The sequence below is a fragment of the Myotis yumanensis genome, unplaced genomic scaffold (assembly GCF_028538775.1).
Source record: "Myotis yumanensis isolate MYYU_CA2020_CCGP unplaced genomic scaffold, mMyoYum1.0.hap1 SCAF_5, whole genome shotgun sequence".
Taxonomy (NCBI): Eukaryota; Metazoa; Chordata; class Mammalia; order Chiroptera; family Vespertilionidae; genus Myotis; species Myotis yumanensis.
The window spans coordinates 51,715,869-51,743,679 of NW_027223756.1; the positions used below are offsets into that span (position 1 = coordinate 51,715,869).

The 27,811-nt window shown below is 42.3% G+C and overlaps 1 protein-coding gene across 1 annotated transcript; it reads left to right on the top strand.

Moving 5' to 3' along the window:
* Positions 1-1,370: 1,370 nt before the first annotated feature.
* Positions 1,371-27,811, top strand: CUNH4orf51 (chromosome unknown C4orf51 homolog). The gene is made up of 6 exons (XM_070415258.1): positions 1,371-1,603; positions 4,768-4,844; positions 21,577-21,635; positions 22,543-22,600; positions 23,318-23,391; positions 27,526-27,811. The coding sequence occupies exons 1-6, from the start codon at positions 1,371-1,373 to the stop codon at positions 27,622-27,624; spliced, it is 600 nt and encodes a 199-aa protein (XP_070271359.1). The 3' UTR covers positions 27,625-27,811.

Genomic DNA, 27,811 nt, shown 5'->3' on the forward strand with positions numbered 1-27,811 from the left:
GAGAGGGAGAGAGAGATAGAAACATCAATGATGAGAGAGAGAATCATTGATCAGCTGCCTCCTGCATGCCCCACACTGGGGATTCAGCCCGCAACCCTGGCTTGTGCCCTTGACCAGAATCAAATCCAGGAACCTTTAGTCTGCAGGCTGATGCTCTATCCACTGAACCAAACCGGTAGGGCCCTAATTTTAAATACTAGCAAATATTTGTAAATAATGCTATTCTCAAAGAAACATGCCCTTGGTGTATCAGCCTCGCTGTGAAAGGCTGTTTAGATTCAGCTCCTGGAGCAGTATTCCTAGTATTCAGAGATCAGTTGCATCAGAACGTGTAGCAATATAAATACGCTGGTTTACGGGCTTTTCCTCAAACCTGTGGTTTGTGAAAGTAGGGCTCAGTGCTCTGCATGTATAACGTGCCCCAGACAGAGGTGCTGATCCAATCCCCTGTGGAGATTCTTTGTTCTCAGTGCTGATGATGGATCCGCTCAGAGTGGCTGATAGCGGTGAGGCACGACATCTGTACTTATAAGAATTCCACAGGTTACGTGAATAAGTGCAAGGGTTGAGAACTGCTCCAAGAGATGGTTAAAGAAGGGAGGAACTATTTGCCAATGGATTGTTTGTGAATGTGGAGAAAGATAGGCAAACATATTAACCAAATTTAGAGTAATTATTCGTGACGGATGCAGGAAATCATGTGAATAAAAGATTGAATGCCATGACCTCTCAACCTAAAAAAGGTTCACAGTGACATTTCAATGACCTGAATTCTTAACCCTGGCTGCTCTTTAGAAGCCTCTGGGAGTGAGCTGTTAAAAAATACCAACGCCTGGGTCCTACTCCAGACCAATTAGATCAGAATCTTCAGGGGTGGGAAGAGGTGAGGCCTGAGCTGCCGCTTATCTTAACAGCTCCTGGGCTGACCTTGTGTGCGGCCAGCCTAAGCTCCATCGCTCTGTGACATAAACAGTTTGAGTCACCTGCTATTGTTACATCACAAGCAGTTCAGGTTCGCTTCCAGACCCGTTAGAAGAAATGAATGCTTGGCACTGTCCTATGATCTCTTGTTCCCACCTCTTACACCGCCATCTTTAAGATTTACTGTTCTATTTATAAAAGCGGTTGCCACCTGCTTTCTTGCCATACTTTGTAGCAATATATTGCTTAGAAGAACAAAGGCCAGAAAGTTAAATAACTTACAAATTTGTTAGTTAAAATTGGGGGGCATGAGGGCAGGCGTGTCTGTGGAGCCTGTTGCTTGGCAACTTTTGACGAGCCCAGTCAATTACTTCTTGCCACTAAAAGGAAATTAACTCCTCATTATGCAGAGGGCTTGAGAAGTCACCCAGAGCAGGCCATCCATAGCCATGTCGCACTTTCTCTACTTGACTCCACAAATCCTTCTGCCCTTTAGCCCTCTTACTTCTCAGGAGTTTGATCTGATCAGACGCAAGGCTGGAGCGTCTTGGCAGAATGAAACGAGATGGTCAGATTCTTCTCTGACAACCTACGCCGGCAGTTTCCGGAGGAAAGAACTGGATAAATCCACAAGCAGCCAATTTTGTTTGGAAGCGGCAAAGCAGAGGCCTGAGAGTCGCCAGTAAGATTTCTTTGTAATTTGCACCTGAGTATGTCACTATGATAGGCAAGAATGCTATTAGAGAAAGAGGGTATTGTAAACCCAGGAGAAACTACTGCGTATTTTCCTGCTGTAAATATCAGTGGGAAGAAGAGCCTAAATGTCAGTTATCAGCTGAAATTATGATTGTCTTTAGCTTAGGGCTTGTAAAATTAGAACTATGTACTCTTGAAAACATGAAAATATAAGTATTTTATTAAACTGTAGATATTTGGTGTTCTCTGCTCAGCAAAGAGGTGCTTAGTTTTACCACTTTTAGCTGAAAAATTCCCCCAGAGCAGGAAGAAAGTTGGCTAATCCTCCTTTGCTCTCCACTTCCTAATGTCTATCAATAATTGCAGTGTTGAGGGCCCGAAACACAGTTTCCAAATGTTTGCTATAAGTCAAGCCCTATGTTGAGGCCCACCAAAAAAAAAATTTTTTTTTCAGTTTAATATGGTAACTGAAACCACAGAGATAAGTAATCAGCACAGGGAGGGAGATGCTATCAGTGAGGGGCAGTTGTGAGAAAGATCTCAGTGAAGCAGGTTTCAGCTGAGCTGGTCTGGAAAGTGGGGAAACCACCCTGCCGGAGGGAGGGTGCACAGAGGGAAAGGAGTGTTTAGTCCCCAGTGTAATCAGAGAGCTGCAGGAAACATACATGGAGATGTGGGAAAACACAAGGACTCATGATGAAAGATGTTCCTCTGTGTGTTACTTGTCAACTACCTTGTCCAAATTCTGGAAATCTATTTGGAAAATCAATTGGGTTATTGGCTCTGACTTGAGATGTGAGGACTCACTCAACTAAGATCCTAATATTAGTTATATTGCCTTCCAGGGCTCTTTAAATGATCAAAACGATGCTTAAAGCTCAGATGTCTCAGAAAGGCTTTCCGATTAGGGGCCTTGTCTGGTTTATTCCACAGTCTCTGCATCTCTAATAGCTCTCAAGTATGTTGATACTTCAATTAATTTGGGAAGCACCTTAGCTAATTCTGTGAATTTCAAGGCATCTCTTGGCCAGATCGGGGAATCTTTCCAGTACTGTTGGGGTCCACTCTGAAAACAAATAGTTTGAAAGCTGGTATCCAAGTAGATAAATAGTTTGAAAGCTGCTATCAGAGTAGGCAAGAGTTAATAAATAGAAAAAATGCAGAAGTAGCTGGTGAAAATGTACAGGTCTTGGAACTTCTTTCTTATTGAGATCCTTATGTGAATCATTCCAACCAAGGTGCCCTGTGACATTGCAAACCACAAAGAACACAAGCTTGCGAGGTTCACCTGTTTTTTTGGAACCTCAGAAATGTAAATATATCCTTTGCAGAATGGCTGCTTATTCTGTTACAGGCTAAGCCACGGCAAGGGTTATGAATGAAGATAGAGGGCAGATTCAGCTCATTTGGAAAGTGCTGGTTATAGTTTAAATTTGCTTAAAAAAAATCTTTCTCTTGGTTAATTTTAGCCCCAAAGACAAATGTCTTGAGTTAGGAGCAAAAGCAGTTTGATTAAAATTTGGGAAGGCCGTGAAGAGACATTTTTACTCTGCTATAAAATCAGATGGTCCAAGGGGGATTACTGAATAAAATACGAAGTGACTGATCATTTAAAATGTCAGGTCAGGAACATGTTAAAGTATATAAAACATAATTTTTTTTTCATCACATACATTGGATACCCATATTGTGCAAGATGGAGGAAAGGTGGTCATTTGGTTCTGAACCAATTTTAACAGCAAATATGTAAAATTCATAACCACGCAGGAAAAAAAAGCTCCTGCTTTTTGGGAGTGTGGAAGTGAGTGTGGTACAAAACTTACACTACTATGGAATATTGGTATCAATTCTGCCGAGGTTAAAATAAGGGAAAAGTTGCATTTTGGAATTCCTAAGACAAAAGTATGGCACAAGGATCAATTTTTAGGCCTTGATGCTCTGTTTATTTATTAAATTATTCATTTATTCATTCATTAATCAAATATTCTTTAAGATCCTACTTTGTGTAGGGCCTTTTAGGCTAGATGCTGGGGCTGGGGCTGGGGCTGGGGCTGGGGCTGTGGCTGTGATGGAAACATCCGTGGGCCTTCTCTTCATGGAGCTTACAGTCTGGTGAGGGAGCAGCCACCTGTAAACAAGCCGTCTATGCTCTGAAGGAAAGGAATGGGGAAATTGGTTAAAAAAAGAAGAGGGGTGGCAATTTCTCACAAAACTAAGCATAGTCGCACTATAAGATCTGGCAGTCACGCTCCTAGGTATTTACTTCACTGGTTTGTAAATTTCTGTCTGCACAAAACCCTACACATGCATGTGTATAGAACCTTGGAAACATGATGCTAACTGGAAGGACCAGGCACAGAAGACAAATACCGCATGATTCTATTTGTAGGAGGGACCTGGAGGAGGCAAATGCCTATAGACAGAAAGTAGAATATAGGTCACCAGGGGCTGGTGGGGAGGAGGGAACGGGAAATTATTATTCAAGGGGCACAGAGTTTCTGTTGAGGATGATGAAAAAGTTCTGGAGATGGCAGTAGTAATGGTTGCACAACACTGTGAATGTGCTTAATGCCACTACATTGCACATTTAAAGGTGGCTAAAATGGTAAATTTTATGTTATGTCCATTTTATAATACCTTGGGAAGGACAGGACTTCCAGAATGCAATCCTCCATAAAAGCAGAAAAACTCTGGAAAAAATATTGTCAAAATCATCTCTTTCAAAATTAACTAAAGGTGTGCAGCAATCTGAGGAGTGTTTTCCAGGAAATCTGCAAAGCTTTGTTAAGAACAGCAGGGTTTTTGGCATAGAAACTTGGCCACTCTCATCCCTTTGATTGTTCTTGAGAATAATGGTTCCTATACATGTTTGATCATGAGAATGATCCATTTTATTGAAAATGATGATTTTCAAGCCACTTCGCTTAGAAAGTCTGATTATGAGGCACCAGTGAACCTGTGTAACAAAAGTCAAACTTGGATTGACTTAAGGGGCATGCAGGATTATGGTTGGGAGTGTGAAAAGGGGAAGAGAGGAAGCAAGTTTCAGGAATTAAGTGAAAAGATGAACGGAGATCCCTCTGAAGTCCATAGGCTGTGACTTCTAAGTCCATAAACTTATAACTTGTTTCTTCTGTTTGCTTTCTTCAGGATGTCATTGCCAAGGGCCTCTGCCCACGGCCCCACACTCTGCAGGGCTGGTCCCCAAGACACTGCAGGTGGCAAAGGTAGGTGCAGCCATCAGTCTGAGCAGACCCTTCGGCAGGGCTGCTCTCATTGTAATTTCTAGGTTCTTGATTTGAGTCCATATGGTTTCCATTGGCTGACGACAGACAAGGTGTCTTCAGGAGGAAAACAAACATATTCTACTCTGGGTCTGTCACTCTTAAAAATGAAAGTCACTTTAAGGAAACCTTTTCCTCCTCCAATTAGTCCCCAAATGTAACTGGGCCAGAGCATGGAGCTCTAGGTAATGTAATCTGAGCTTTCCTGGGTGCATCAAAGAACTAAAAAGAGAAACCAAAGCTATAAACCACCAGCTAGTAAATGGTATTTGCTCACCTATAACCACCTCCACCCTGTTTTAGTTAAATTAGGGTAACGCTGGCTGCTATAATAGATAAACCTCCAAATTCCAGGGACTAAAACAAGAAAACATATTCTTTTCTTTATTTAAAGGCAAATATGGGGGTTTTGTAGGCAGGTCTCCCACATGGTGATTTAAGGGTACAGACCTCATCCATCTTGGGGTTCCACCATCTCCTGGGACCCCAGAGTCCTTTGACTCTAGCTGGCAGGTGGAGATGGCATGCATCTCTCACATCACATCCCAATGGGAGAAGTAGTCACCGGGCTCCACCTAGATGCCGAGGAGTTCAGAAATGGATTCCTCCCGGGGCAGCACCCCCTGGTACCAGCCACACACACTGCAAAGAAATAGCTGGCCATCCTGCTGCACACTCTGATTCTGAGGAAGAAACGATAGGCTTTTCTCACATAACTTCCATCTCAGGGTTAAATCTTTGAAGGTTTAATAAGACTAATGTCATTTCAAATGAGGATTGTGTAGCACTTTAGGAAATTTTCTGGAAATACCTTTTTGCTGTCGTATTTAAAGCTTGAAGAGGTATGTGTGTGTTGGGAGGGGTGTGAGAGGTGAAAAGAGCTACCCTGCAGCCCTATGGGGTTTTCTCCAGTAATGGAGATAAAGGTTTATAACGGCTGCCTGGGATGATCATTGTTTTGCTGGCTTTCCTAATGAAACTGGACTTTATGGGACTAGCATGTTTGAGATGGGTTTTATGCATTCCTCTGTGGTTTGTTGAGGCAAAAGGACAGGACAGCTAACCATTTGTGCAGTTGTTAAAATCAGGAAAGACTTACTTTCTCCCCTCTGCAGTAATGAACATAAAATTGAAACACACTGCATCGTTGAGAGACAAGACTGAGCTGGGGTCCAGGAAATTAAACAGCCTGGTCACATCATTCATTGTAAGCTAAGGTGACAGCGCATCTGATCTGAGTAGCACCAAGTACAATCCTATTACATTTATATTCTATTTGTGCCCTTCAGAATTCTGATTAACCCGCTGATCACCTGTGCCTTGGGGGATCTGAGAGCCAGCAGTCCCACAGTCAGATGAGGGAAGGTGGGGGGAGTATTTCAAGGGTAGAAACACGAGCAGCCACAGCAATAATTTACCACTATATGACAGGTATGACTTTGTTTTTCTATCCTCTCCCGTTTTTATGGTGAAGTGTTGGTAGGAGGAAATGACGTAAGTGCATATATTCATAATGATGACTTCTTAATAGATTTCTCCCAGATTGCTTTTTTCACTCTCTTCAAGTGGTCATTTTAATTTAAATGATAGCTACAGCAGGTCCTCAAATAATGTGTCGGTCAATGTCGTTTCCTGATAACGTTGATGAGATGCTGTAGGAACTTCCTCTTGCTTATATGAATCAGCCTCCAGCAAAATTGGTTTTGTTACACATTGTTTCACTTAAAGGTTCAGAACCGCTATCCACGGAGTTAAGTGAGGACTTACTGTACTCGTTTCATTAAGAGGTGACAGTGTATCAAGGCAGAATTATGTCATTTGGCCACAAGATAACTTCTCCTTGTGCTTCTTTTTTTTCTTTCTTTCTTTTTAAAAAAACATTTTTATTGATTTCAGAGAGGAAGGGAAAGGGAGAGAGAGATAGAAACATCAATGATGAGAGAGAATCATTATTGGTTGCCTCCTGCACGCCCACTACTGAGGGCCAAGCCCACAACCCAGGCACGTGCCCTGACCAGGAATCGAACCATGACTTCCTGGTTCATTGGTCAATGCTCAACCACCGTGCCACACTGGCTGAGCTCCTTGTCCTTCTTTTCAATTTTCATTGTTTAATGTTTGGATGATCAACTTTAATCTAATGAGAGGGGTTAAAGCATGAAGCCACGGATCAAATTATCAACACAGGCCAACTTTATAAATATGCTAACCACTGGTGGAAAGTGGTCTGTTGATGGTCTCTTTGTAGAAATGTATCTGTTCATATGGATATGCAAATCAGATGGGCAGGGCTTATGTTTGATTCTCGAGGTTATCATAGAACTACCATAAAAAGTTCTCAAATTCCTTCTCACAACTGCCTTCCAGACAATCAGTAGTATTTGTTCTGCCTACCTGAAGGTGGCTTTCCTTTTGCATTCCATCAATTTCTTTCCAATTTTTTTATTTGGCTGTGGCTTTCCCCTCCTATGGCCCCAGCATACACTCATCTCTTATATTTAAAGAACGAAGCAATAGCGAATAACTATAAAAGCCAAGTGTCATAAAACTGCAGTACAACAGAAATTGATAAACCATTCAACTTTGCATTTACACTCTGCAAAAACAGATTCTAGCAAGTTTTGTTCACTCCCAAAGCTTCTCTCCAGCAGAAGCCATTTATGAGGAGCATGGCTCAATGCAGGCTATGGCGGAGCGGGGGCAGCACTCACTGGCCGCCCCTGTCTCTTCTCTTGTTCTTAGCGCTATCCCTGTGTCCCACCCCTCTAAGACGAGCCCAAGTTACCCTTGCAAAAGGGTACACGGGCCTCTTTTATTCTTGCTGGCCCAGGAGATGTAATATGTGCCAGGGAAGAGGTTTGAAATCGTACAACCACATCAAAGCCCAGGTGTGACAATATGTGTAAGATCTCCTTGGGAGAGTCCCTGACTACAGGTAACACATTCCAAGGGTCTGAAGCGGCGCCCTGGCACTGTTTTTTTTTGTTTTTGTCTTGTTTGTTGTTGTTTTTTGGCATATACCCTTTTACAAGGATGACAGTGCACAGGAGAATATGGGCGAGAACCAAATCATATTCCAGGAGGCAACATCGATATGGTTTGTCATGTTACTTCAAGAGCGTTTGTGTCCACACCCCTTCCCTTCCCTACCTCTATCCCCACTTTTTATTTCTCTGTGAAGCCTTCTCCAAACCTCGAAAGACTTCTAAAAGCAAAAGAGCTCGCCAGACTACCCCACAAATGATGCCTTCACACGGGGGAAGCTTAAAGCCTAAACAAGCCGAGGTGACTTCTGTTTCCCGTTGCACTTGCCTTCACCCTTTTTCCTCACCAAGGCCTTCAGGTCTTTCATGACTGTGACCCTGCCTCTCTTTCCAGGGTCACGTTGTGCCTTTTGCTCACTCTCTTCCAGTTACCGTGGCTTCTTTTAATAACTTGAAACTGAAGCCTAAACGTGGGCCACCAGGGAAGACTCACCTCCCCCGCAGAGACCAGGGCAGACCCCGGAATGGACGCTCCCCCTCACACAGAAACCTAGCTCTCATCCGTGTGTGTGTGTGTATGTGTGTGTGTGTGTGTGTGACTCCACACAGTCCTGCCTCTGTCCACTGAGTTGTTTCTCCCCTGAGGCTCCACACTTCCCACTCCCACCATATGCCCGGGGACAGGGACGTTCTTGCCCTTTCTCTGCCACCTCCCACACCCGTTGCCTGGTGGGGACTGACTACCACCTCTCTCCGTCCAGGCCTTCCCAGTCCACTCTGGTGAGGGCAGAAAAGGACTCTTCAGGCTTTGGCATGTGTGTCTTCGCTGTCTGTTCCCAGGGCCACACTGGTTTGCCTTCCACTGCTCACAGAGGAAAGCTGCCCCCGTGGGATGGCTGTGGACGAGGAGGGCCCGATGGGCAGGGTGCCCTCACTGGAACGTGCCCTCATCCCTCCCCCTTCCACCCCTCCCTCTTACCCTCACTGTGGAGCTTGACAAGCGTGGTGGCCGGCCAGGGCATGCAGCGAGGGAACGAGGTGACTTAGAACAAGCCCCGCTCACCCTGGGGTTCCCACATTCCCTGCTGGTGTGGGGGATGTCACAGCGGAGGGACCTTCGTATGCTGGCCTTAGTTTGTTTTCGGGCTAATTTGCATGCCTCGCTGTGGGAAGTGCACACATTTCTTTTAAACTACAGAAAAAAATAAAGCTCCCATTGGCCACCAGGAAATCTAGAAAGCCTGGTAAGCAGTTTGCCTGGGACTGAGGTCCTTACCCCGTTAAAATGACAGATATGCTGGGTGACTGCCAGCAGGCTCTGGAGAATTCCTGAAGCGACGCACCCCACCCCCCACCCCCCACCCCCCTGCCGCCTTCCCCCCCTCCCCCGCCACACACACACACACACACACAGACACACACACACACACACACCGACCCAGGAATACCAACCTCCCTCTCAGGGGTCGGGAACTTTGCTTTGCAATCTCTATTTTGAATTAGGAAACCACCTAATAAATGGTTAAATGTGTTTGCCAGAAAATATTCAAGTCTAAGGCAACAGTTTCCAAATTCCCTGCAGAGATTGGACACAAGGGGACACTGGCAGCCGAGCCTGTTGTTAAGAAGGTCACCAGATGCCATCTGTCACCGTGTGCGCTTTACTGTTCAAGCATCACTCCCACTAGGAGGTGGTTGCGTGTGCTTTGCATGTGAACTTTTTTTTCTTCTTTTTTTTAAAAAAATGTAGTTTTGCCATGTCTTTTATAATCAAAGGTGAGCATCTTTTTAGAAAAAAGAATCCTTATTGTAGAAAGTGTTACATATGCCCCTTTGCCTGGGAACTTAAAGGGAGCGCTGTAGTGGGCAGTACAGTGACTTTGGTGGGCTTGTGTGAAGAAGCCCCGTGTCTGCCTACAGGGCGGGCTGGGGTTAGGTGAGGAGAAGAGGAGAAGGCAAAGCATTGTTTTAGGCCTGTCCTTGGTTGTGGCTCACATGTAGTTGGGATGTTGCTGGCCAGTTTTCCTAATCTTTTTCTGCCTTGCTTTAGCCATCTATAAAATACAATAGCACTCCTTCTTTACCTGCAATTGTGCAATTAAGGCCGATGAATGAATGTCTTACTCTTTTACTCACAACTTAAAATTTTTTTAACCCATAGAGAAGTTGAAGGAGTAGTACAAACAGTATTCACCTACTCTCACCTAGATTTACCAGTTGTGAGCGTTTTGCCACATTTGTTTATGTGTAGTTTTATGTCAGTCTCTCTCTATTGATGCTTGTATAGACTTCTTTGCTGAACTATTGGGAGTAACTTACAGACATCAAAACAGTATGTCCTTCAATACTTCAGCATGTGCCTCCTAAGTAAAAATGTTCTCTTACAGAACAATAATACTATTATCACACTTAAGAAATGCCACTCCATATTGACAGAAAACTTTTTTAAAAACCTAATATACAGATCATTAAATGCCTTATTCTTTAAAATCTATTGGAGAAGATTTTTTGTATCATCTATCCCAGTGGTTAGCACCTCCTGGTTTTAAGGCAGTTTAAAAAATCGGATGAAATCTCTGGGCCCTTACCTTCAGAAAAATATCTATAAGGACACCTGGGTTCCTCTGGGTGACCATGGACTCTAGGTTAAGTGTTGTTAATCTTTGATCTAAAGTCTCCTCTTTTGTGTACGTACAATGTAAGACCACATACTCAGAAAGATAAGGATAGTTTTGTCTCCACTTTCCAGCATTATGTTCTGTGTTCATGAGGCTCCATTTCACGAAACTCAAAATTTCGAGGAACTCAGATATGGGTAGGCGGGAGATCATATTATCCCCAATCTGTGAAACGGACAGAATCTCAAATACAGCTGCGAGCTGTGCTGTGACAGACACCCTGGAGGTGGACTAACCGGTTAGAAAATCTCGAAGAATACTTCCAGACTTGAGCTTCTCCGATTCTGGAAGAGCCCATGGTCACCAAACCACACTTGCTTTCCTGATAACTTACTTTAAGAAACCAAATACCTGTAGCATCCCATGAGGGTGGGCACATTGAAGGGCCTACTACATAAAGGTGGACTATGTTGGCAGTTACTAACACTGTTGTTTTTATTTTTTTTTTTTATTTTTCGCTTAAAGTATTACAAAGGGTATTACATAAGTGTCCTTTTTTCCCCCCCGCCCTTGACAAACCCCTACCCTCCCTTACCCCCCAGTGTCTTATGTCCATTAGTTATGCTTATATGCATGCATACAAGTCCTTCGGTTGATCTCTTACTCCCCTCCCTCCTGCCCCCCAACTCTCTCTGGCCTTCCCACTGCAGTCCGACAATCAGTTTGAGGCAGCTCTGCCACTGTATTTATTATTGTTCAAAAGTTTGTAATGGTCTTTATTATCCATGAATGAGTGAGATCATGTGGTATTTTTCCTTCATTGACTGGCTTGTTTCACTTAGCATAATGCTCTCCAGTTCCATCCATGATGTTGCAAATGGTAGGAGTTCCTTCTTTTTAACAGCAGCATAGTATTCCATAGTGTAGATGTACCACAGTTTTCTAATCCATTCATCTACTGATGGGCACTTAGGCTGTTTCCAGATCTTAGCTATGGTGAATTGTGCTGCTATGAACATCTGGGTGCATATATCCTTTCTGATTGGTGTTTCTGGTTTCTTGGGATATATTCCTAGAAGTGGGATCACAGGGTCAAATGGGAGTTCCATTTCCAATTTTTTGAGGAACCTCCATACTGCCTTCCATAGTGGCTGCACCAGTCTGCATTCCCACCAGCAGTGCACAAGTGTTCCTTTTTCTCCACATCCTCTCCAGCACTTGTCGTTTGTTGATTTGTTGATGATGGCCATTCTGACAGGTGTGAGATGGTACCTCATTGTTGTTTTGATTTGCATCTCTCGGATGATTAGTGACTTTGAGCATGTTTTCATATGCCTCTTGGCTTTCTGAATGTCCTCTTTTGAAAGGTGTCTATTTAGATCCTTTGCCCATTTTTTGATTGGATTGTTTATCTTCTTTTTGTTAAGTTGTATGAGTTCCCTATAAATTTGGGAGATTAAGCCCTTATCAGATATGACGTTGGCAAATATGTTTTCCCACGAGGTGGGTTTTCTTGTTGTTTTGTTGATGGTTTCTTTTGCTGTGCAGAAGCTTTTTATTTTGATGTAGTCCCATTTGTTCATTTTCTCTTTAGTTTCAACTGCCCTAGGAGCTGTATCAGTGAAGAAATTGTTTTGGCATATGTCTGAGATTTTGTTGCCTTTGTATTCTTCTAGAATTTTTATGGTTTCCTGTCGTACATTTAAGTCCTTTATCCATTTTGAGTTTATTCTTGTGTATGGTGTAAGTTGGTGGTCTAGTTTCATTTTCTTGCATATGTCTGTCCAATTTTCCCAACACCATTTATTGAAGAGACTATCTTGGCTCCATTGTATGTTCATGCCTCCTTTGTCAAAAATTAATTGAGCATATTGGTTCGGGCTAATTTCTGGACTCTCTATTGTATTCCACTGATCTATATGTCTGTTCTTGTGCCAGTACCAGGCAGTTTTGAGAACAGTGGCTTTGTAATACAGCTTGATATCTGGCATTGAGATCCCACCTACTTTGTTCTTTCTCAGGATCGTTGCAGCTATTCGGGGTCTTTTTTTATTCCAGATGAATTTTTGGAGAGTTCGTTCTAGATCTTTGAAGAAGGCCATTGGTATTTTAATGGGAAGTGCGTTGAATGTATAGATTGCTTTGGGTAGTATGGACATTTTAATGATGTTGATTCTACCAATCCAAGAACATGGTATGTTCTTCCATCTGTTTATGTCTTCCTCTATCTCTTTTTTCAACGTCCTGTAGTTTTCTGAGTAGAGGTCTTTAACCTCTTTAGTTAAGTTTATTCCTAGGTATCTTAATTTTTTTGGTGCGATGGTAAATGGGATTTTCTGATCTCCCTTTCTGAGAGTTCACTATTGGTGTATAGAAATGCCTCAGATTTCTTGGGGTTAATTTTGTATCCTGCTACATTGCCAAATTCATGTATTAAGTCTAGTAGCTTTTTGATGGAGTCTCTAGGGTTTTGTATGTATAATATCATGTCATCTGCAAATAAGGACAGTTTTACTTCCTCTTTTCCAATTTGGATGCCTTTTATTTCTTCTTCTTGCCTAATTGCAATGGCTAATACTTCCAGTACTATGTTGAACAGGAGTGGTGAGAGTGGGCATCCCTGTCTTGTTCCTGTTCTTAGGGGAAATGGTGTTAGTTTTTGTCCATTGAGTATGATGTTGGCTGTGGGCCTGTCATATATGGCTTTTATTATGTTGAGGTATGATCCTTCTATTCCCACCTTTCTGAGAGTTTTTATCAAAAATGGGTGTTGGATTTTGTCGAATGCTTTTTCTGCATCAATTGATATGACCATGTGGTTTTTTTCTTTCAATTTGTTTATGTGATGTATCACATTTATTGATTTACGGATGTTGTACCATCCTTGCATCTCTGGGATAAATCCTACTTGGTCATGGTGTATGATCCTTCTGATGTACTGCTGGATCCGATTTGCTAAGATTTTGTTGAGGATTTTGGCATCTATGTTCATGAGGGATATTGGCCTGTAATTCTCTTTCATTGTGATGTCTTTACCTGGTTTTGGTATTAGGGTGATGCTGGCTTCATAGAATGAGCTTGGAAGCGTTCCTTCCTCTTGAATTTTTTGTAGTAGTCTGAGGAGGGTAGGTTTTAGTTCTTCCTTGAATGTTTGGTAGAACTCCCCTGTGAAGCCGTCTGGCCCTGGGCTTTTGTTTGCTGGAAGCTTTCTGATGACTGCTTCAATTTCTTCCATAGTTATTGGCCTATTGAGGTTTTTAGATTCTTCCTGATTGAGTTTTGGAATGTTGTATTTTTCTAGGAATTTGTCCATTTCCTCCAGGTTGTCTAGTTTGTTGGAGTAGAGTTGCCCATAGTATTGTTTAACAATCATTTGTATTTCTGTGGGGTCTGTTGTTATTTCGCCTCTATCATTTCTGATTTGGTTTATTTGGGACCTCTCTCTTTGCTTCTTGGTGAGCCTGGCTAGGGGTTTGTCAATCTTGTTTATCCTTTCAAAGAACCAGCTCTTGGTTTCATTGATTTTCTGTATTGTTTTTTTGGTCTCTATTTCATTGATTTCTGCTCTAATCTTTATTATCTCCTTCCTTCTGCTCACTCTGGGGTTTTCTTGTTGCTCTCTTTCTAATTCTTTGAGTTGTAGAGTTAGATGATTGACTACCATTTTTTCTTGTTTTTTGAGATAGGCCTGTAGAGCTATAAACTTTCCTCTCAGGACTGCTTTCATTGTGTCCCAGAGGTTTTGGATTGTTGTGTTTTCATTGTCATTAGTGTCCAGGATGTTTTTAATTTCTTCTTTGATGTCATCGGTAACCCAATCAATATTTAATAACATGCTATTCAGCTTCCAAGTGTTTGAGTATTTTGGGTTGTTTTTATTGTAGTTTATTTCTAACATTATGCCATCGTGGTCTGCGAAGAAGCTTTTTATGATTTCAATCTTCTTGAATTTGTGGAGACTTTGCTTGTGACCCAATATGTGGTCTATTTTTGAATATGTCCCATGAGCACCTGAGAGGAATGTATATTCCGCAGCTGTGGGGTGAAGTGTTCTGAAGATGTCAATTAAGTCCATCTGATCTAGTGAGTCATTTAGGATTGCTGTTTCTTTGCTGAGTTTTTGTCTAGCGGATTTATCCAGTGATGTCAGTGGTGTATTAAAGTCCCCTACTATGATTGTATTGTTGTCATCTCTCCCCTGATATCTTCCAGAAGTTTTCTTATGTATGTGGGTGCTCCTGCATTGGGTGCATATATGTTTACCAGGGTTATATCTTCTTGTTGTATTGATCCCTTTAGTATTATGAAGTGGCCTTCCTTATCTCTGGTTATGGCCTTCACTTTGAGATGTATTTTGTCAGATATAAGTATTGCTACCACAGCTTTCTTTTCCTTTCCATTTGCGTGAAAGATATTTTTCCATCCCTTCACTTTCAGTCTGTGTGAGTCCCTTCTAATGAGGTGGGTCTCTTGTAGACAGCAGATGTATGGGTCATGTTTTTTTATCCATTCAGCCACTTGATGTCTTTTGGTTGGAGCATTTAGTCCATTTACATTTAAAGTTATTATTGAAAGGTACTTGTTTGTAGCCATTTCTTTTTGTGTGTGTGTGTGTGGCTGTTTTCTTTCTGAGCTTGATATTTCTTCTTTTTACACCAGTCCCTTTAGCATTTCTTGCATGGCTGGCTTGGTGGTGATAAACTCCCTTAGCCCTTTTTTGTCTGTGAAGCTTCTTATTTCCCCTTCAATTTTGAATGATAGCCTTGCTGGATAGAGTATTCTTGGATTCAGTCCTTTGCTTTGCATCACTTTGTAGATTTCCGTCCATTCTTTTCTGGCCTGATGTGTTTCTGTTGAGAAATCATTTGATAATCTAATGGGAGATCCCTTGTATGTTACTTTCCGTCTCTCTCTTGCAGCCTGTAAGATTCTCTCTTTATCCTGAACATTTGCCATGGTAATTATGGTGTGTCTTGGTGTGGGTCTTTTCGGGTTCACCTTGTTTGGGACTCTCTGGGCTTGTGTGACTTTTTTCTTCCCCACCTCAGGGAAGTTTTCTGATATTATTTCTTCGAATAGGTTTTCTAATCCATGTTCATCTTTCTGTTGTTCTGGCACCCCTATTATTCATATGTTGTTTCGTTTCATGTTGTCCCAAAGCTCCCTTAGGCTCTCCTCCTGTCTTTTCATTTTTTTCTCCATTTGCCGTACAGTTTGAGTGTGTTTTGCTTCCTTGTCTTCTAATTCACTAATTCGGTCCTCCGCTTCTCCCAGTCTACTGTTGATACTTTCAATGGAGTTTTTTATTGAAGCTATGTCACTCTTCATTTCTTCTTGGGACTTACTTAAGTTGTTGATTTTTTCATCTGTTTCTTCTAGCTTCTTGCATAAGTAGTTGAGTTTTTCATCTGTTTCTTCTTGCTTCTTGAACATCTGGTGCATGTACTCTAGGAACCTTATTCTGAATTCTTTTTCCGTCATGTTGCATATCTCTGTCTCACTTAGCTGCTTTTCTGGCGAGTCCTCCTTTTCTTTCCTTTGGGGGTTTCTTTGCCTACCCATGTTTGATCTCGCTGACATATGTAGATGTTGAGATGTTCAGTGGCTGCTCCCTGGGTGGCAGGGGCTCCTTGGGTTGTGGTTGCTGCTCAGACGGTTGCGGTAGCAGCTGCTTTCCAGTTGGCAGCAGCTCCTCTGGTGGGTGTTGTTCACAGCTGTGTTGGCTCTTCTGGCTGGTGGGGGGAGGCTTCACGTACAGCTGCTGTTCCACAGACAGAGGGTGTGGTGATCAGGAGGCTGTGGTGATCAGGAGGCTGCGGTGATCAGGGGGCTGCTGTTGCTTGGATCTGCTGCGTTGATTTAAAGGCACAAAATACAACAGAGCAAGGCACAACGTACCAGGCACTGAACACAAGTATATTCACAATATTAATAACCCCAAATAAAGGTGACCACCCGAATTAAGAGAATTAGGGGATAAGGGAGAAAGAAGAGAAGAAGATAAAAGAGAGAACAGAAAAGAAAAATAAGAAAAAAAAACAAACAAAAAAGGAGTGCAAAAATAGAATTGGGAAAAAAGAGGGGGGAAAAAAAGAGAGCAAAAAAAGAGAATGAAGTAGAAGCGGGGAAGAGACTATTGGTATGAGGAGCAAACTCCAATAGAACTGCCACTAATCTCAACAAATTCCAGCAACAGATCCCTGGAGATGAATGCAAACTACAAACCACCAGTAATATCCAGAGGGGTAAGGGAAAACAGAAGCACAAAAATAACCGGGGTGGGGTGGGGGAGGGAAGGGAAAAACCAGCAGAAAAAAAAAAAAAAAAAAGAAAAAGCAAAAGCAAAAGAAAAACAACCTCACAACCAGTCTTAAAAAAGAAGAAAAAACACAAAACAAAACAAACAAACAAACAAACAAACAAACAAACAAAAAGCCCAATATATTCAACAATCAAGAAAACAATAGAAAGATAAGAGAGAAAAAAATGTTTGGAAAGTGAAGAAGGATAAAGAATAGGTGTATAAGGATTTAGAGAAGTAGATTGGAAATAGGATATATAAGTAGGGTGGAATTAGACAGGGGGTAAAAAGAGGGAATTGGGAAAGTCTGGAGCAGGAATAGGGTAAGAGAAACAGGACACCAAAAGGGGAAAAGTAAGGAAGAGGGTTTTAGCAAAGAGGTGAAATTGAGATAGGGAAAATTAATGCTAAAGGAACGATGAAAATAGAATGGAGAACACTAATCCCAAAAGAAAATAAAGAGAAAATAAAATGGCACTTTAAAAAATGGTAAAATGGTAGCAGTAATAATACTGGTTAAAAATAAAAATGTGGTAATTGAAAGGGTAAAATCAGGTGATGGAAAAAGAAGAAAAAGAGAAAAAAAAAATTGGTTTCTTAGTAAAAAGGTGAAAAAATTAAAAAGAAAAAGAAAAAGAAAAAATTTGCAGTAGTGATGGTCTTTCGGTTCTTCTACTCTTCAGCCTGGTTCGCCTTAGTCCTGCCAGGTATTTAGGAGAGTGTTGAATTTGCCTGCATTACACTGTTCCTCCGTGTTGTAAATCACAGTCCTGATTTTAAAGCAGGCCGTATTTGTGATCCAGTCTGCCTTAATTTGTATTCCCCTAAGAGTCAGTTTGTGGCTCAGCCTCTGGGTGGCAGTGTTTTTGGGTTGGCCTCTGAGGCTATACAGCTTCTCTATCCTTTTTTAATCCTTACCCTGCTCTGTGTTGTTGGTGGGACTGAAAATCCCTCTATAGGCCAGACCCTGGTAACTCCCAGGGACTAATCAGCTTGTTTTAATCCTTTATCTCATACAGGGTGGAATCTGGGTGTGGCTGTGCTCCTTGCCTGGGGGGCTGGGGGGAGGAATTCCACCCTCTGGAGGAATGGCTGCCCTAGTCCTGGGCCCAGGGGGGTCTCAGCACTCAATTCGCTGCCACCTCCTCCGGCTCCCCCTCTTTCCTCAGCCTCTCCCCAGATTCCCCTCGTCTGCACCTTCACCCTCTCTTCAGCACAGGTGAGTGTCTGTATCCGAACTGTCCTATGAGCAGGGTTCAGTGAAAACAAAGAAACAGACAAACGCCGGCCGGCCGCGGAAACGCTCCTCTCTTACTGGTCTGGGAAACGCTCCTCTCTTACCAGCACTGCATGGTCTGGGAAAAGCTCCTCTCTTATGGGCACTGCATGGTCTGATCAGTTCCTCAGGATGCCCCCTTTAGTCTCAGTTCTCCGCAATCACAAAATCCAAATCTCAAATCTCCTGGCGCCAGCAAACCCGCGGAACTCCTTACCCTGGTCAGGGTCTGTGTCTGTCCCAAGAGACGCGGCTGTCTGCCATGCGGTCTCCCTCCGACCCTCTGGGCTCAGGTCTGGCAAACTTTCCTGCCCAGATCCCTGGTTTTTAACCTTTCCAGGGGAGGTCTGCCCTTCCCGGCTGCAAACCGTCTCACCAGCTGAGTAAATTTGCCAATTCGGGGTGGGTGTTATTAGTTTCAGCTGCTTACTCCGTTTGCTCCGGGACAAGACCTGGGACGCGTCTGCCTATATCGCCGCCATCTTGCTTCTCATAACACTGTTGTTTTTATCCACAAAATCGCCCAGTTTGGTTACAGTTTTAAGACAAGGAAGTGGAAGCAGGGAGGTGGATACATATCAGCAAACTAGGATAACATTCGATGTCCTTTTGGAAAAGGTTAGCTGGAACTGCCAAGGTCAAGTTGCACTGTGGGCTCTATTTTATCAACTGTGCACTCACAAGGTAAAAAAAATCATTAGCTAACCATACTTCAACGTATGTGAGCTTGCTGGTGTTCCTTCCTCTTCATAAGCAGACTACGAACATGAGAGACATTTCTAGCTCAGTTAGAAAAATGACCGATGGACATAAGTGTGTAAATCCCACATGCAAAGGTTTAGCAAAAAAATCTAATGCCTCTCCTCCATAATCTACCAAATGCCTCAATATTACTCTCTATAAAACTCTAATATTATAGTGTAATTTCACTTACTAACTAATGATTATCTCATATAATTTTTGAACAAAAGGTGACAAAGAACTAGTTAAAGCCTCTGGCAGGATGATAGGATTTATAAAGGTTAACAGAGCTTTGAAAGGCTAAGGATTCATGACCAATGGAATAATTAGAGTTAACTGTGCAATATAAACTTCTTGTCCACCTGCTTTCACTATAGGTGGGCTTTTCTTGAATTTAGCTAAATAATTGTTGGGCTCTTTATTTGACTTTAGTTTAAGATATCTTGTTTTAAAAAGCATCACTGTAAAATAGCACAAATCACAATGAGTATTTGACAAGTGCTATCCCGTTTCCTTGACTCAACCCTAATGACCAGGCCCCATCATGTTATGCCAACAACCCCAACCCCCTTTTTGATCAGTTTTTATTTGTTTTAATCAAATTAAGATTTTGAGAGAACTCAACATGATTCATCATTAGGGAAATGCAAATTAAAATCGCAATGAGATACCTCTTCACATCCATAAGAATGATTCTTATCACAAAGACAGTAGCAAGTGTTGGTGAGGCTGTGGAGAAACTGGAACCTTCATTCATTGGCTGTGGGGATGTAAAATAGTACAGCCATTTTGGGAAACACGTTGACATTTTCTTTAAAAGTGAAACAAATTTACCATAGGATCCAACATTTCCACACGTAGGTATTTACTTTCTTTTATCCAAGAAAAATGAAAACATATGTCTACACAAAAACTTCCCACATGAATGTTCACTACATCATGAACCATAATAGTCCACATTGGAAATAACCCTTATTGTCCATCAACTGGTAAGTGGATAACAAAATTCGGTCTATTCAGACAATGGAATACCACTCATCAATAAAAAGGAATAAAATACTAAAAAGCTGCAATGTGGATGGGCCTCAAATATATGATGAGTAAAAGAAGCCAGACATGAAAGACCACATGATGTATGATTCCATTGATATGAAGTGTCCAATAAAGGCAAATCTATACAGAAAGAAAGTGGGTGAGTGGTTTCCCTGGGACTGGAGAGAGTAAAGGAGATTAGCCATAAGGGGGCATGCAGGATCTTATTGGGATAACGAATATGTTCTACTAATTTATGGTATTATGGTGACAGTTGCATAACTTGACATATTTACTCAAAATCATTGACACATACACTTAAAATGGGTGGGTTTTATGGTATATACGTTATTTATAACTACTAGGAACTTAGTCGGCCAGGGATGAAATAAATACCAGAGCTGCTTTAGACCTTGAGAAAATTTTATAGCCCTAGAATTTCAGCATGGTCTTGGTTCCCTCCGATTCTGAGTTTAAGCTGCGTATCATAGAAGAATGTTCCAGGCAGAGAAATCTTTACCCCAATCTATGGCCCTGCATGTAAGGAGCTTGTAAATCATCACTCCATCCTGATAACAGGTACAAAGCTGAACAGACTGAAAAATCAGCAACTCTTCTGAGATCATTAAGAGAGCGCTGGACCCAGGGCAACCACTGTGCCCAAAATTGGAGGGAGAGACAGGAGCCACAGGAGACTCACCTGCTACCAGCCAGGGCGGGAATATCGGAACTGTAATTGACAAACTGCTGGAGGCTCAACATGGACAGGCCTGGGAGTTAAAAACTCCAGGGGGACCCAGGCAGGGGGGAGTCCCTACAGTATTGTAAGATTAACTTCCAGGAACTCGACCGGGATCCTAGAGTAAACATCAGAGAAAAATCACCTTTGTGTTTCCAGCAGAGGGAGGGGAAAGGAGCCATTTTGAAACATTTCAGACACTGTTCTTAATGAGGTCTGCCCTCAGGAGAAACTAGGCAACCAGAACTTAATCTGCCAGGGTACCATCACAGCATAACTGACCGGGGAAGGGGAATACCCACCTCCAGCCCACTATCCGGTTCCACCTAAGAGGGGAGGGAAGACAAACACTGGTTCTCAGTTCAGAGGCACAGATCACTTAAGACCGAGACCTAATCATAGGATCCCGTCAGGAAAACCTCATAGAGAAAGCCAAAGGGCATGTAGAACAGAATTATTCTGATAACATTTTTTAATTATAATCTCATAATTTCAGTGTCTCCTTAGCTGTTATCAGCACCACTTTCATTTTAAAATAAAATTAAAATGTGTACCATACCGCTCTGGCTGAATAGCTCAGTTGGTTGGAGCATCATCCCGATAACACCAAGGTTGTGGGTTCGATCCAGGTCAGGGCATATATACAAGAATCAACCAGTGAATGCATGAATTATTGGAACAACAAATCTCTCTCTCTCTTACACACAAATGCAATAAATAAATTTAAAAATTAAAAAAAGAAATGTGTACTATTATTCAAAAAATGTGTTATGCCCCTCCCCGCAAAAGCTCCAGAATGTTTACTATGAATTAACTCTTAAGTCACAGTTTCGTCTTCCCTGACTCTTACTTTTCTGTTGGTCAGATTTTAAAGGAAATAAGTGATTGAATACTGTTTGTTGGTGTAGCCCACTTGGGAGTGTAGGAAATTTTATGTTCTAACACTGGATTTAAGCCTGGTTTCTCTTCTTTGTTTGCATGCAGGACTATTCCCTCATATCACCAGTTCTTTTAAAAAGCCACTTGATGTCAAGCACAGAGTGGTAAGTCCAACATTCCTCAGTGATCGTTTACTTGTAGAGAGCTTAAACGATGGCACACCATTGCTCCTAGGGGAAACGCAGGGTCAGGTTCCCATGAGCCTCTGCTCACAACATTTTCATTAACTGAACAATACGTAAATTTGTTTTATGTGTGTTTCTGTTCAAAGACACCTTATTGAACATATATTGTTGATTCATTGAACTCACAGCCAACAGCACTATAATTCATGCCTAAGTGAAGATTATATAACACGTATTTTCTCTGTAAGGCACATCCCAGCCTTCTTGTGCTGAGAACACTAGACGGCACTGAGTGGGGGGCAGTTTAAACAAATAAATCAAGAATAAAAGCATAAAAATTTAGAAAATAGGGCACTAAATAGATCCCAACAAGAACACTTGTTTACAGCATGAGAGCTGCAACAAGAGGGGAAAAAGTGTCCTGCTGTCTGACCTTGACTGAGAAGGTGCATGTCAAGTGACTCAAATTGTTTGCCTCTCTGTGCATGTCCTTGAAAGACCTCAAAAGTGCTGGGAGTATTAACTTGGGGTTACAAATAAATTTTAATGAGTAGGCAAACTCACAAATATGAAATCCATGAATAGTAAGCATTTAATGTATTCATTTTATCTGCCCATTTTCCTATTAGGATGTTTAGCTTTTCTTATTGATTTGTATAAGCTATTTGCATATTGGGGTAGAACTCTTCTGCCGATCCTATTTTATACATAATTTCCCCAATTTTGTCTTTCCCTTTTACTGTTAGTGTCTGTTCTTATAATGGCTTTTGGCAACAGTACCAAAGGGCCTTTTGAACGGGGAGGACAATGCTGGAAAAGGACTTTTGTTACATTTCTATGGTTGGGAAAGTGATTGCTAATTTATTTTTCTCTCTCTTCTTCACAGGCGCACCAGATTCTGTTTCGTGATCTTTCTTCAGTGACTCCAAATTATGAAAAACCATGTAAGTCCTACCCTAAACCATCACTTTGTATTCATGTCCTGCCTTTATTTTATTATTTTAAAATGTACTTTCATATACATTTCGCCAAGATTCACCAATTCTTTTTTTTATTCTTTATTTTTTAAAAAAATATTTTTTATTGATTGCAGAGAGGAAAGAAGAGGGAAAGAGAGATAGAAACATCAATGATGAGAGAGAATCATTGATCGGCTGCCTCCTGCACATCCCACATTGAGGATCAAGCCTGCAACCTGGGCATGTATCCTGACCAGGAATCAAGCCATAACCTCCTGGTTCATAGGTCGATGCTCAACCACTGAGCCACGCTGGCCAGGCTGCCTTTATTTTAATTATGATCTTCATCTGATATTTTTCATCCCATTCTGAGTCTGAGGCTGGTTAAGGTCTTTTGCATTTCTGCCTCCTTCCCTGTTACCACATGTGACTTCATTGTCCCTCTCCTGACAATAAGGACGGTAGGATGCAGAAATGAAGGAGGGAGAAATCCCAGGGACGTGCCAGCGCAGCTCTGAAAAGAACAAACGTGAGAAGGTGGTGGTGGTGGCAGAGGTGGAGGTGTGGTAGAGTATAGGGAAGGATTTGGAACTATTAATTAAAAAAGGTTTGGGAAAATCAGTAAATGTCATTTGTTCAGACTCTTGAAGCTTCTGTTTACTGCAAGCACTTACCCCCTGGCTGTCTGTGTCTCCACGCTAGATGTGAGAATGAAAAAGCCAGCATCCGAGAACCTGGTGAAGGCCAATCAACGAAGGACAGTCTTCCTGAGATGTGTAAGAATCTTATTAACTCTCACCCAACAGTAGGTCCCCAAGGTAGTGCCAGTGGGTGTGCCTGATGGTGTGGCAGTGCGGGTGTTAGCGTGTGTGTGCTTAGCGTTGGAGTGAAGGTATTCCCTAGTTTACATTTAAGTGACAAAGGCATGTAGACTGTTCTGAGAAGCGGTCTGCCTTAAAGCACTGTGAACATTTCTTGTCTCCAGCTTTTCAGTGGGAAGCAAGCTGCAAAGGGGATTGGAGTTTCTCTTATACCAGCCGTGGGCAAACTACGGCCTGAGAGCCGGATCCGGCCCGTTTGAAATGAATAAAACTAAAAAAAAAAAAAAAAAAAGACCGTACCCTTTTATGTAATGATGTTTACTTTGAATTTATATTAGTTCACACAAACACTCCATCCATGCTTTTGTTTCGGCCCTCCGGTCCAGTTTAAGAACCCATTGTGGCCCTCGATTCAAAAAGTTTGCCCACCCCTGTCTTATACTGTTCAAATTTCCACCTGTGATTGGCTGGGTCCTGCCTCTTGCGAACAACACATTAAGTTCTCAGACTGTCTTCCCCTCGGGGACCCACATGGGTGCCTCGTGTCCTGGGCGCACACTCTTTTTTTAAAAAAAAAATATTTTATTGATTTTTTACAGAGAGGAAGGAAGAGGGATAGAGCGTTAGAAACATCAATGAGAGAGAAACATCAATCAAATGCCTCCTACACCCCCACCCCCCCTCACTGGGGATGTGCCTACAACCAAGGTACATGCCCTTGCCCAGAATCGAACCTGGGACCCTTGAGTCCGCAGGCTGACACTCTATCCACTGAGCCAAACCGGTTACGGCTGGGCGCACACTCTTCATGTGGCTGTTCTGGCACCCGGCATCTACTGTCCCCATGCCCCCTGACATGGCCCTCTAGAGCAGGGGCTGCTCTGTCTTGCCTGATCAGACTTTCTCAAAGCCCATTACTTTTTTTTAAATTTAAATTCTTTACCATGTAAAGTATTACTTAAGTCTCCTTTTTCCCCCATTGACCTCTCCCCGGCCGCCCCCACCCTCCAGCATATGCCCTCACCCCCGATCTGTGTCCATTGGTTATGCTCATATGCATGCATACAAGTCCTTTGGTTGATCTCTCATCCCCTCACCCCCCACCTTCCCTCAGAGGTTGGACAGTCTGTTTGATGCTTCTATAACTCTGGTTCTATTTTTGTTCATTGGTTTATGTTGTTCATTATATTTCACATATGAGTGAGATCATGTGATATTTATATTTCTCTGACTGGCTTATTTCACTTAACATAATGCTCTCCAGTTCCATCCATGTTGTGGCAAATGGTAAGAATTCCTTCTTTTTTACAGCAGTGTAGTATTCCATTGTGTAGATATACCACAGTTTTTTAATCCACTCATCTGCTGATGGGCACTTAGGCTGTTTCCAAATCTTAGCTATTGTAAATTGTGCTGCTATGAACATAGGGGTGCATATAGCCTTTCTGATGGATGTTTCTGGTTTCTTGGGATATATTCCTAGAAGTGGGATCACTGGGTCAAATGGAAGTTCCATTTTTAATTTTTTGAGGAAACTACATACTGTTTTCCACAGTGGCTACACCAGTCTGCATTCCCACCAGCAGTGCAAGAGGGTTCCTTTTTCTCTGCATCCTCTCCAGCACTTGTCGTTTGTTAATGATAGCCATTCTGACAGGTGTGAGATGGTACCTCATTGTCGTTTTGATTTGCATCTCTTGGGTGATTAGTGACTTTGAGCATGTTTTCACATGTCTCTCGGCCTTCTGTATGTCTTCTTTAGAAAAGGGTCTATTTAGGTCCTTTGCCCATTTTTTGATTGGGTTGTTTATCTTCCTTTTGTTAAGTTGTATGAGTTCCCTATAAATTTTGGAGATTAAACCCTTATCGGAGATAACATTGGTAACGTTCTCCAATGCAGTGAGCTTTCTTGTTGTTTTGTTGATGATTTCTTTTGCTGTGCAAAAGCTTTTTATTTTGATGTAGTCCCATTTGTTTATTTTCTCCTTAGTTTACATTGCCCTAGGAGCTGTATCAGTAAAGATATTGCTACGACAAATGTCTGCTATTTTGCTGCCTATGGCTTCTTCTAGGATTTTTATCCAGTAATTTTTAACAGTATGTTAAAAATGGGACTCTTCTTATGTCTTAGAGTTCTGGCAGAACCTCTTAGAGAATGAATTGAAAGAATAAAAACTGTTTTCTGCAAGTACCCTACTGACTTCACCTCATTTAATATAAACGTTACAACTGCTTTTGCTATCCTATTGCTTTTGGCTATTAAGATTTCTCTAAATTAACTTAAAACAATAACAACTCAGCCTTATTCTAAGTAATTATACAGGATGGGGCAAAAGTAGATCAATAGTTGTTCATAGGGAAAATAATGCAATAATTAATAAATAATACTCATACCTGTAAACCTACTTTTGTTCCATCATGTAGTCACAATGCTCTGCATTTGGTACATTAGTCATGTGAATTAGAAACAAGAAAACCTGACCATTGAAATATAAAGTGTTATTCAAGAACCACCAATTCTACAGAGATATCACTCTGGAAAGTGCTAGCTATGGGCACCAACTTGCTAATCTGATGAATTTAGCTAATGGGACAGGTGTTGGAGGGCCCACCTCGGTTCCCAGGCCTATTTAATGGTGGTCTTCCAGATAGAATGCATTTTTCTTGATTTTTCTGCTGTTGGGCCTGGTAACTTTCCTCTGGAGCATTTCAAGCATGAGAAGGCAGCAAGGAGGCCGGCTGTGGGGGGAGGTATTTGGAGGCATTTAACACTGGGAAGTCCACTGACCATTATAGTGTATGGAAGCCAGGGACCTCCCTTTGCTGTAGGGTTGGTACATGCCTCGAGGAAGGGTAGAGGATTTCCTGAAAGTATAGTTACTGCTCGCTGGCCTCCTGGGAGCTGCTTGGGAGAATCATTAACTATTGTTAAATAAATAAATCCCTCTTGCTGCATGGAGTTGTACCCGGGCCAAGCAATTCCACTGCCAGCGCCCGCAGCTGTTCTGGGCAACAGTTGCCTTTCTCTGAGTTGCTTCCCCGACCCCCTCCCCTAAAGAGAATTTTCTATATCACAGTAGCTTCTTTTAAATCAACAATTCCTGACAAATTAGCGACATTACATCCTGCTCTTGTTTTTACGGTGCAACAGCAAACTAAAAGTACACACACACACACACACACACACACAGCACAATTCATATGAGGGACTACTTCAGGAAACATTGGGCCTATAGGTTTTGTTTTGTTTTTTTGTTTTTTTGAGAGAGAGAGGAAGGGAGAGGGAGAGAGAGTAACACTGATCAGCCGCCTCCTGCACACCCTGCCCTAGGGATCAGGCATTGAGCCCAAAACCCAGGACATGTGCCCCAACGGGGAATCCAACCAGCAACCCCTCAGTGCATGGGATGACATCTAGCCAACTGAGCCCCACTGACCAGTGAAGACCCACAGTTCTGGCCAAAAAATAAATCAGGACTTCTTACTTACTAGATAAGGGAAAAATCTTGATTTTTAAATAGATGCTGTGTTTTGGGGGAGGAAAACAACTTTGAGATATAAAATGTACATATTCTTGCATCAGCCACAAATAGGGATTGAATGAACTTTTCAACCATCATTAACAATATTCTCATTTTAAAAAGTATTTGCTTGGTGTCTAATGCCTTTGATAGGCAACTTCTAAATATTTACATTTCTGGGCCCAATCTTCAAAAGTTCATGATGTGACAGTGAAAGGAGAGAAACTCATCCCACCCGGCAGTGTCCAGACCAAAGGAATGGTAGGGAACACGGGGAAGCATCTTGCCGCTGAAGGATGTTAAGGAGCAGTAGAGGAGCAGAGGGCGGGTGGGCTAGTGGTTCCAGGACTACTTGCTTCGTTTTCTCTCCTCTTTTCCTCTTATTGAACTGGCCGTCCTCACAGAGACGGGGCGGATGAATTAGGAAGGTTAAAGGAGCTGGAAGAAAGAGCAGGAACAACCCCAGCTCCCGCTCCTGAATGATGCCTGGCAATTTCATTCCCAATTTTGTGCAAATAGTAACCTTTGCGGTTGGGCGCGTGCTGACAACCGGGCCATTTTTCAACAGCCACGGCAACCTTGTAATTCCGCGAACAAGCCTGAATCGTCCGAGGACTCGGATGCTGATCAATACTACGTTTACAGCCTGGGAGGACCGTTATGGTAATGTCTGAGTCGGAAGACAAAGCCACAAAGCCCTCCGCCCGGAGTTTGCCTCATTACAGACTTGGAGGTAGGAGAGGGCCTTGGACAACCTGCGCCTTGGCAGGCTGCCTTTCTTGGACCCTTCCCTGGCCTTCAAAAGCCTTCGTCCCTCATTTTTTCCCTTCTCTTTATTGGAAGAGGTGACAAAT